Source organism: Nannobrachium achirus, assembly GCF_963921795.1.
Source record: "Nannobrachium achirus genome assembly, chromosome: 19".
NCBI classification, from domain to species: domain Eukaryota; kingdom Metazoa; phylum Chordata; class Actinopteri; order Myctophiformes; family Myctophidae; genus Nannobrachium; species Nannobrachium achirus.
Genome location: NC_137826.1, coordinates 49,364,151 through 49,375,626, shown reverse-complemented (window position 1 = coordinate 49,375,626; position 11,476 = coordinate 49,364,151). Strand labels below are relative to the sequence as shown.

Sequence of the window (11,476 nt, the reverse complement as noted above, 5' to 3'; positions counted from 1 at the left end):
AAAAAAGTCATTTCATGTTATTTTAAATGGCTGTGGAGTCTCTTTATTTTACACCATACATGGGCAACGGGTGGCCCGGGGGCCACATGCGGTCCCCACCTTCACTTCATGCGGCCCGCAGGTTAATACCGGAATACTGATATATTATTGATTTCAGCTGTTACAATTCCAAAAATGACCTTTGCTTTAATTCCGTCAGTCTATATTAGTAGCTTAATGACTAGTATTAGTATTAAAATGTATTTTTTGTATGTCCAATGTATTTGTGTTTAGGTTCATAAATTCAGGATTCCAATTAAAAAAATAACAAAAAATAATTCAGGATTCCAATTCAAAAGAAGCAAAAATAGCCGATCTACAAGCTCAAAACGCATCGCAGCTTGTAGATCGGCTATTTTCGCTTCTTTTGTATGAGTTACTAGAATAACAAAGTAGGATGTAGCAATATGCAATGTGGCCCGCTGGAGTGAAGGTGAAAATATAGTGGCCCTCACCATCATCAAAGTTGCCCAGTCCACCCCTGTTTTACATCCAGACATTTATCTGTGGATCTATGCGTCTGCTCATCACATATCTACAGTCATCTAGGTCTGTAGATCTACAGTTGTATAGAGTTCATATCCAGGAATATTATGAATATTCAAACGTGCTAATTGGTCGAGGTTTGTATATAAATTATTGTTTCATCAATGCTCCTCTTCCAGTCTCTCAAAACGGACAACTTTTCCACTATCTTCAAATGCTACAGTGCTATATATGTTCATGTGAATATATTTTGAAATATGTATTTTAATTTAATTTTCCTACGCACTAGTTTTCATACTTTGCGGGCTTGTAGGTCTGCTTTTTTCACCACGTCGTGGGCTTGTAGGTCTGCTATTTTTGACGTGTGACAAAGCATAAGTTAGGCTTTTTGATGAAAGCGTTTGAACATGATGTGAAACGACCGTCCGTCTGAGACCCTAGCAAACATTTATTTGTGTTTGAATTCTTGACAATCTACAGCAGGGGTCTTCAACAGGGGGTCTGGGACCCCTAGGGGGTCCTCAGAGTTACTACAGGGGGTCCTCCAAATCTTTGAGTGATAGAAAGCTCTGATCTACAAGCTGTGAGCTTGTAGATCGGCTATTTTCGGCAAAGACTTTTGGTGTAGAGGAGAAAAAGAAGTACACAGTGAAAGGTCAAGTTTATATTGATGGTTCAAATGGTTAAGCATCTGAAAACACACATTGACATGAATCCAAAATAGTGCCGTCAAACGATGAAACTATATGGAATCTATGTGTTGTGGGGGGTCCCCGCTTCATCTATCTCTCGACTAAGGGGTCCTTGGCCTGAAAACGTTGAAGACCCCTGATCTACAGTCTTTAGATCTTTCAACATTTTCTTCACAACGAGCAGCATCTTTATGTTTGTTGTAAATATCTGACACGCAAAGATCCAGAACATTTGAATGTCTGCAGAGGACAGACATTCTGAACATTTTAATTTCTATAGAGGACGATTAAAGGTGCATGTCAACAGTGTGGGAGTCCGTACTCAGTACTGTGATTTGAAATATCTGATCATTACAGGTCAGGTGTCAGAAAACCACACTACCCACAATTCATCACTCCATTCTATCATGAAGGCCTCTTATAAAGGACTCCATTTCCCTGCAGCCCCCCCGGCCCCGTGCTTATGTAAATATGACTTCTATGTTTTTCTATACAGGAAACTCTTCCGCCCTTTCAGAGAACTTTGAAAGCATCATAAATAAATAAACCATATTTAAAGTGACGGAAAGAGAAAACTAATGCAAGAAAAAAGAAGTTGATGTTAGTTTTTGGTATTGAAAGCTATTTGAGGAAGTGAAGATGTCAAGTTATTATAGACGTGTAAAGTTTATACTGATTTTGTTTAATAACCATTTGTTTTCATGTTTAAATCAACCAACCAGACCGTATAAATGTCACATTTGATCTCCCGTTTTGTACAAAAGGTGATAAAACAAAGACATACGTATTTGAGGGTTTTAAATGGTAGGATTCAACGTATTAAGTGGGACTGAGTTACTAGGGCCCAAGGTGGAGGGGGCCTTAATCATTTTATACTTTAGCTATTGAAAAATAGCAGATATACAAGCTTGTTTATCTGCTATTTTTCAAATGGTAAGCACACAATGATGTGTAGTAATGTGTTCCCAGTCTAAATGGGTTAAACCCCCTCCCCCTATGAAGAACATTCATGGGGGGCCCGCAGTGAATCCTTGTACCCAGGGCCCAGAATTTGGTGTGACACCCCTGATTATAAACTTCAAAACATGCAGGTGTATTTCTGGTTGTCATGACTACACTGTTTCTTCATGTGCAATGGATATGGTTTATTTCTTTGGATAATGGAACTTATTTCCGTTTCAACATAACAGTGATATGACTTGTTACTCTTTTTGTCTGTTTACAACTGGATTTTTTTCTTTTTTCTTTTTTTTTTAGTTATTTTCCCTGGTTTGTCATTGATGTGGTTTTATAAGTAATGAATAAGTCTGTCTGGTTATACTGTAGAGCTGCTGGCTGTATGCAAATAGATTCATTAATAATTAACATAATGTGTCCATTTGTGTCTTTTTAAATATGTTTAATCTGTTAATAACAATAACATGAACAATCAACATATATTACCATAATACTCTTTGCCAAATAATGCCTTGTGCAGGGGTCTTCAACAGGGGGTCCGGGACCCCTAGGGGGTCCTCAGAGTTACAACAGGGGGTCCTTGATAGAAACCTTTTTTCTCCTTTTTTCTAACCACTTGAACCCTAGTGTCCATATTCTGAGAACTTTAGCCAAAAATAGCAGATCTACAAGCTCACATCGGCTATTTTCGGCAAAGAGGTTTGGTGTAGACGGGAAAAAGAGCAGACTAAGTACAGAGTGAAATGTCAAGTTTATTAAGTATTGAAAGTTCAAGTGGTTAAATATCTGAAAACACACATTGTCCTGAATCCAAAATGAATCCACTGACGATTGTGCTGTCAAACGGTTCAAGTATAATCTATGAACAGGTTGTGGCAACTTGTGGGGTCCCTGCTTCATCTCTCTCTCTCTCTCAACTAAGGGGTCCTTGGCCTGAAAACGTTGAAGACCCCTGGCCTAGTGGAAATAAAGGTGGAAGGAAAGTGATTCATTCAAAGTATTTTGGCGCCCTCTGCTGTACATTGTCGACGTTACATCATGAATATTTAATGAAGACCATATTTGGCAAAGGATGGAGGCGTGGTTGACGCGGAAGAGGGAAAGGGGAAACGAGAGCACGCACGCACGCGCTCGCGTGTATGTATGTATGTATGTGTGTGCGTGGCGTGCGTGTGTGTGTGTATTGGTTATTGCGACGTTGGTGGAGTACAGCTGGTTGTAAAGTCAGTTAGAGTGAGTGTAGTTTAGCTGTTTAGTTCAGCTAATTTTTTAAGATACTTCAGCTGTAGTTATAGTTATTTAGACAGTTGGCTGAAGCAGTTAATTGAGTTAATTGAGGCTCTCTGTTTAACGGACACATGACATGGAGCTGGAGAATATAGTCGCCAACACGGTTCTGCTGAAAGCAAGAGAAGGTAGGTGATGTTGTGTCCACATGTGTTACCCTGTTGAGATGTGTTCCCTCCGTCCGACCATGATACAGTCTGTATGCAGAAGTGTAAAGTAACTAAGTTAGTAGGCTACATGTATCCAAGTACTGCACGTAAGTAAGTAAGTGTGTGCGTGCGTGCGTGCGTGTGTGTGGGTGTGTGTGCCATGCAATGCACACTGAGCTTGTAGATCTGCTATTTTCAAAAGATTTCTTTGTGCATTTTGAACTTGTGAAAGGGGACATTCTGCACAATGACTTTTAGGGTAGGCTACTTTTTGGTAGCTTATATTTTGATGCAAATGCATTTGTACGGGACTATTATAGCAGGGGTTCCCAAACCTTTTTGTCTCAGGGCACCCCATAAATATTTTTTTAATCCGAGGCACCCCTACATTATAATGTTCACTCCCAGCACCTTTTATGTATAGCATAATCGTTCGTTTTGTATTTATCATCTATAAAATGTAGTGAAAACAACAGTAAGATCGGCTGTTTTCACTAGTTTTGTGAGACGGTCTTGTATGATGAAGCAGGGCTTTACTTTGCCAAAAGACGTACACATTTGAAACTTGGAGATACGAGGTTTCTACCCGACAGTGACGATATAGACCTATACATTGCATGATTTATACTTTTACTTAAGTAAACCATGTTACTTCTTCCATCACTCCTTTAGGTCTACATGTATTCATGCATCAGCACTGCAGTGGTTCTCAACCTGTGGGTCGGGACCCCCCAAATAATTTTTACTTAATGTGCAACATTGTTTTCTCTCTTAACTAAGTGTACGGAGGGCACATTTCTAAAGTGACAATTTAAGGACTTTTTAATACCTCTAAAATGACAAATTAAACATTGGCCAAATTGTCAAATAGCCTAGAGGCTGAAAATAGCCGATCTGTTGCGAGGCACTGAGCATGTAGATCTGCTATTTTAACAATAGAACCGTATTATACAAAATGTAATTCTTAGTGCTCGTAGGGTGTGGGGGTCCCCAGTTCAAATATGATTATTTTGGGGGTCGCGGCCTGAAAAGGTTGAGTACCACCGCTATAGGGCAGGTGGGCAACGTTGACCATAGTGGGGCCACTTTATTTCCACACTCACTCCATGGGGTCACATTGCACATTGTTGCTGTCGACAGAAACCTCTTATCTCCACATTTGAACTTAGCTTTTATTTCGTAAATTAATGTCCCACACTCCATCATTCTACTGTCGCAATGTGAGGTAAAATCTAAATATTTCGACATCCCATTAGTCCCGTAAGGGTTAGTGTTAGGGTTAGGTTTAGGGCTTAGGCATAGTTTTACTGAGGTTAGGGTTGGGGTTAGGTTTAGGCATAGTAGCATTCACCAGGTTAACATTCACCAGGTTAGCACTCACCAGCGTCGGCAGGTTAGAATTTCACCTGGTTAGCATTCACCAGCGTCGAACTAATGGGACGTCGAACAAATGTGACGTCGTAATATCACTACACTCCCGTAATGTGACGTGTTTTTCCGCTTGTTGCGACCGCCAGGGAGCAGTTTACTATGAAAACCTCCACCGGCCGTCCGTCGGTCGGTCGGTCGGTCGGTCACACGTCACACCTTTGCCCTGCTCATATCTCCGCATCAGTATATAGGGCTTGTTTGTTTATTGTATGACATCACGCCACATCATCAGCTGTGGACTCTGTGATGTCATCGTATCGCATCAGTATATAGGGCTTGTTTGTTTATTGTATGACATCACGCCACATCATCAGCTGTGGACTCTGTGATGTCATCGTATCTCCATATATGGCCATCTCCGTATATGGAGATATAAGTCGTCCATGCCCAAGTATGGGCTGGTGAGGTCAGACTTTGTGTGATGCGTAGGTTATCTCCATATATGGAGATTCAACATTCCAGGCAATGCTCTCTTCCCTGGTGAGAATTGCCCCTTTATATAGGGCTTGTTTGTGTATTGTATGACATCACGCCACATCATCAGCTGTGGACTCTGTGATGTCATCGTATCTCCATATATGGCCATCTCCGTATATGGAGATATAAGTCGTCCATGCCCAAGTATGGGCTGGTAAGGTCAGACTTTGTGTGATGCGTAGGTTATCTCCATATATGGAGATTCAACATTCCAGGTGTAACTATGGCTACCCGTATGACGTGAGAGGTGGAGGTTGTGATATTTGTGGAGATAAGCGACCAACGGTCGCTTATTGCGACCGTCAGGGAGCAGTTTACTATGAAAACCTCCACCGGCCGTCCGTCGGTCGGTCGGTCGGTCGGTCGGTCGGTCGGTCGGTCGGTCACACGTCACACGTCACACCTTTGCCCTGCTCATATCTCCGCATCAGTATATAGGGCTTGTTTGTTTATTGTATGACATCACGCCACATCATCAGCTGTGGACTCTGTGATGTCATCGTATCGCATCAGTATATAGGGCTTGTTTGTTTATTGTACCAGTAAGACTCCCTAATCGGGAGATAAGCGACCGTTGGTCGCTTATCTCCACAAATATCACAACCTCCACCTCTCACGTCATACGGGTAGCCATAGTTACACCTGGAATGTTGAATCTCCATATATGGAGATAACCTACGCATCACACAAAGTCTGACCTCACCAGCCCATACTTGGGCATGGACGACTTACATCTCCATATACGGAGATGGCCATATATGGAGATACGATGACATCACAGAGTCCACAGCTGATGATGTGGCGTGATGTCATACAATACACAAACAAGCCCTATATAAAGGGGCAATTCTCACCAGGGAAGAGAGCAGCCTGGAATGTTGAATCTCCATATATGGAGATAACCTACGCATCACACAAAGTCTGACCTCACCAGCCCATACTTGGGCATGGACGACTTATATCTCCATATACGGAGATGGCCATATATGGAGATACGATGACATCACAGAGTCCACAGCTGATGATGTGGCGTGATGTCATACAATAAACAAACAAGCCCTATATACTGATGCGATACGATGACATCACAGAGTCCACAGCTGATGATGTGGCGTGATGTCATACAATAAACAAACAAGCCCTATATACTGATGCGGAGATATGAGCAGGGCAAAGGTGTGACGTGTGACGTGTGACCGACCGACCGACCGACCGACCGACCGACCGACCGACCGACCGACGGACGGCCGGCCGGTGGAGGTTTTCATAGTAAACTGCTCCCTGACGGTCTCCATATATGGCCATCTCCGTATATGGAGATATAAGTCGTCCATGCCCAAGTATGGGCTGGTGAGGTCAGACTTTGTGTGATGCGTAGGTTATCTCCATATATGGAGATTCAACATTCCAGGCAATGCTCTCTTCCCTGGTGAGAATTGCCCCTTTATTGCGACCGTAAGGTCGCAGTTTAGTATGAAAACCTCCACCGGCCGTCCGTCGGTCACACGTGCGGTCGACCGCACGTCACACGTGCGGTCGACGTGTGATGAGGTCACGATGAGTCATCTATGCCCAAATATAGATTTCTAGGTCAGATGGCCCATAGAGTTTGTGATGTCAAACCTAGCAACCCAATATAAACAAACCTGATGTCAGACCTGAAGTATCCTTTTATACCCATATATGGAGATACAGAGATCTCCATATATGGGCATATTAGAAAGCCCATATATGGGCATATACGGATGACATCAGGGATATCCATATATGGGCATAAAAGGGACAAGGGCTTACAGTTAAGAGATCTCCATATATGGGCATATCAGAAAGCCCATATATGTTCATATACTGATGACATCAGGAATATCCATATATGGGCATAAAAGGGACAAGGACTTACAGTTAAGAGATCTCCGGGCATAAAGGGACAAGGACTGTTACAGTAGATATAGAGATGTCCATATATGGGCATAAATGAACAAGGACTGACAAACACTGAGATCTCCATATAACCTATGGGAATATAAGGGACGAGGACAATGTGTAGCATTGTGAGCTTGTAGACCTATTTTCTAAATATTGTTGTACATTAAAAACTTGAAATGGGTCGTTCTGCATAGTACTTGGGATTTGTTGATGTAAATGTTCACATAGAGTGTAATAATTGGTAAAACAAACTTTTGGCCTATTTGTGGAGATAAGCGACCAACGGTCGCTTATCTCCCGATTAGGGAGTCTTACTGGTGTTATACTCAAATGTATTTAGTTATACTACTAGTAAGACGCCTCAGGGCGAGGTCGCGCCAATTCTTGGCCATCTGGCCAGTGATATACGTATATCGGACCAGTTACCCATATATGGAGATTCCTGCATGATAGTCAACAATGTGATGTGAGAACAGCCCATATATGGGTATTACCAAATATGGGCATTCCCAGATATGCCCTTGATATTGATGACATTGGGACAGGGATCTCCATATATGGTATAAGTGTGATCTGTGAATACCCATATATGGGCATGTTCTGACATCACAGTCGACTATATATGGGCATAAAATATATGGGCATAAAAGGGACATCAAGCCAGAGCGTGATGTCAAAGCAGCAAACTCATTCTGTCAAGTGGTTCCCCTGACATCAAAGTCACAGTGACATCAGAGCATGATGTCAGAGTGATGTCACAGTGACTGACTGAATGACATGGTATACTGCGACCTTCGGTCGCAATCAAATGAGGATTTAAAAATATATATTTATTGCGACCGTCAGGTCACAGTTACTATCAAAACCTCCACCAGCTGAGTCTGTCTGTCTGTCTGTCAGTCTGTCAGTCACACGTCACACTTTTCCCCTTCTCATATCTCCACCACCGTTGCCCTGATCCATGCCATGGCCCTCTTCTATGCACCATGATGCCGATTCTTGCAAAACATATTTTTGGACACTGCTCCTACAAATGCTGCCCTAAAATCACGCAAATCGGTACAGACTTGGTCTACACTCATGTCTTCAACATGGATCTATTCTGTGCCATATAGCGCCACCATCAGGATGATTTTTTCAAACACATTTTTGGACACTGCTCCTCCAGATTTTGCCCTAAAACCACACAAATCGGTACACAGTATGTCTACACTTACGTCATCAACATGGATCTGTCCCATATAGCGCCACCATCAGGCCCATTTTTTTCAAACATTTTTGGACACTGCTCCTACACATTTTGCCCTAAAACCACGCTGCGACCTGACGGTCGCTTATCTCCCGATTAGGGAGTCGTACTGGTATATATTATTATTATAATTTGTATCTGGTCTTGGTCTTGATCCCTGTTGGTCTCGGCCTGGACTCAGACTCCACCCCCTCCCACACTTTGACTGGTTCTTGTTGTGGACTGGCTTTAGATGGACTCCAACACTAATTATAAGAAATGTCTTCTTCCAGGGGGAGGAGGAACCAGAAAAGGAAAAAGCAAGAAATGGAGACAGCTGCTTCAGTTCCCTCACATCAGCCTGTGTGAAGAGCTGCGGCAAACAACAGGTTAAACATGCACGCACACACACACGCACACACGCACACACACACGCACGCACGCACGCACGCACGCACGCACGCACGCACGCACGCACGCACGCACGCACGCACGCACGCACGCACTAGGGCATTCACCAAATATTTGAATATTCGAATATCAAAGTCACTATTCGATGTTGTTCACCGAAGTCGAATATTCTCTTATTTTAACATTTTTATTGTTTTCTCTTTAAAAAATATATAGTTTATAAAGCTTTGCTACACACACACACACACACACACACACACATACACACACACACACGCACGCACACACGCACGCACGCACGCACGCACGCACGCGCACACACACGCGCACACACGCACACAGTATTAGCCAAAAATCCAAATCCAAAAAGTATTGGTACATACTGGCCCTCATTTATCAACGTGGTGCAGATCAAAAGTTGGGCGTACACCAAAATGTAGGCAAGTCTCTGCATTTATCATTTCAACGTGACTTTGACGTTGGTGTAGGGTAGGATCAAATCTCACGTCAGGTAGCATTCATCTTACACCTCTTATTCCATTGTAGACATGCAGAGCAGCAATGTCTAACTATCTGGCTCATGTATCCACTCCAAAATGTATAGCTAACACACTAATAAATAATCCCTGTGAAAATATAACATTTTATAAAAACATACTGTATATAGGCTATCATGGACATGCACACCGATTTTATTTCCAAGTTACTATGACAAGCAATTATAATCTAGCGAGATGGAAGCAGTCTAACACAAGTGCTTTAACAGTCATTCAGATGAGATTGCCAGTCTGGTCTGGCTCAGAAGAAGCTATAGGTCAGGAGGACACGACCGCTTATGCGAGATTCGAGCATTTTGTTGAGTCGGAAGCGGCGCGGCGCTTCTTTTCGTGGACCGTGAGGTATCCAACTACTTTGAAGTGTGTCCTATATGTAATGGAGTAGGCCTATGTGTTAAGGATAAAACCTGAAAGTTCCAAACCTTCCGATTATGACTGCCTCCTTGTCAGTATCTCTCAGTAACATCGCATGCACGGCAGACCGTGGTTTATGGGAATACATGATTGCTTTATTTTTTGTGTGACCACTAACGCCGTCACCGATATCGGGTTAAATTAATATATTCCATTTGTGCATTGTGATTTGTGCATTGTGACAATGACTGGTGTGGAGAAATAGACTGTTTCCAAGGCGACACGTTACACTGGACGCACCTGAAACAATGGACTGATTTCATTGCATAAACAATGAAATCCTTCATTTTGTTGTTACTTTTGGGTCAATGTATTAATTTCTTTATTAAGTAAGCAGGATAATTGACGACGAGCCAATCGTTGTTGAGAAATAAACCTCTTCGGTAGGGCATTCACAAATAGTGATTTTTAGTATTCGAATTATTCGAATAGTCGAATATTCGAATATTCGAACTGGCTGAACTGTCAAATATTAAGTAAGCAAGAGGCAACATTGTGAAAATAGCAGATCTACATGCTCACATCGCCTCGCAACGCGAGGCGTTGTGAGCATGTAGATCTGCTATTTTCACAATATTTATCTGTGGAACCGAGTCACATTAAATGTAATACCTACAATTCCAAGTGCTTGTCAAGGTGGGGGTCACCAGTTCAAATATGTTTATTTTGGGGGTCATGGCCTAAAAAGGTTTGAGAACCCCTGGTATAGAGCATTAACAAATTCATCCACCAGGGGCATTGACAACTCATTCTTATGACTTCCTATCTAGCCAAGCTTTATAAACTATAACTTTTTTAAAGAGAAAAAAAAAAGCTAATATTCGACTTTGGTGAACAACATCGAATAGTGACTTTGATATTCTAATATCTGAATATTTGGTGAATGCCCTACTCCTCAGGGGTCCCCTGTGTCGGGGTCTAATCACCCTGTCTGGGATTATTTCTCAGCAACGAACAGCTCACATTTTGAATTGTGTACTGGTGGAGGTCTGCGCTCCGAGGAGCGCTGCATTCTAGTTCTTCTGTCAGTTCAAAACCCATAGAGTTTAAACCACACAGGAAACACAAAGAGGAAGCTGCTGCTGCTGATGTCGAAACCTCGCAATGATGGCTTTCATTTAACCCATTAAGACCTGACACACACACTCACTCACTCACTCACTCACTCACACACACACACACACACACACACACACGCGTGTGCGTGCGTGCGTGTGTGTAAATAAGGACATTTCACCACCAAACTCAGTTGAAACACCAGAAAGTAGTTATGAAACTATATGACTGACAGGAAATACAGATAGAGAGAGAGAGAGAGAGAGAGAGAGAGAGAGAGAGAGAGAGAGAGAGAGAGTGTATGTGTGAGAGAGTGTGTGTGTGTGTGTGTGTGTGAGAGAGAGAGAGAGAGAGAGAGATCTTCAA

The 11,476-nt window shown here is 42.4% G+C and overlaps 1 protein-coding gene across 1 annotated transcript in view; it reads left to right on the top strand.

The window, feature by feature from the left end:
• Window positions 1-3,479: 3,479 nt before the first annotated feature.
• grk6 (G protein-coupled receptor kinase 6) overlaps window positions 3,480-11,476 on the top strand; it is a gene marked incomplete at its 3' end in the record, with an annotated part of 45,367 nt that continues 37,370 nt past the window's right edge. The window contains exons 1-2 of the mRNA XM_080749016.1: window positions 3,480-3,589; window positions 8,966-9,061. Of these exons, the coding sequence (XP_080605142.1) occupies window positions 3,538-3,589; window positions 8,966-9,061 (148 nt within the window). The 5' untranslated portion in view covers window positions 3,480-3,537. The remainder of the gene's footprint in view (window positions 3,590-8,965; window positions 9,062-11,476) is intronic.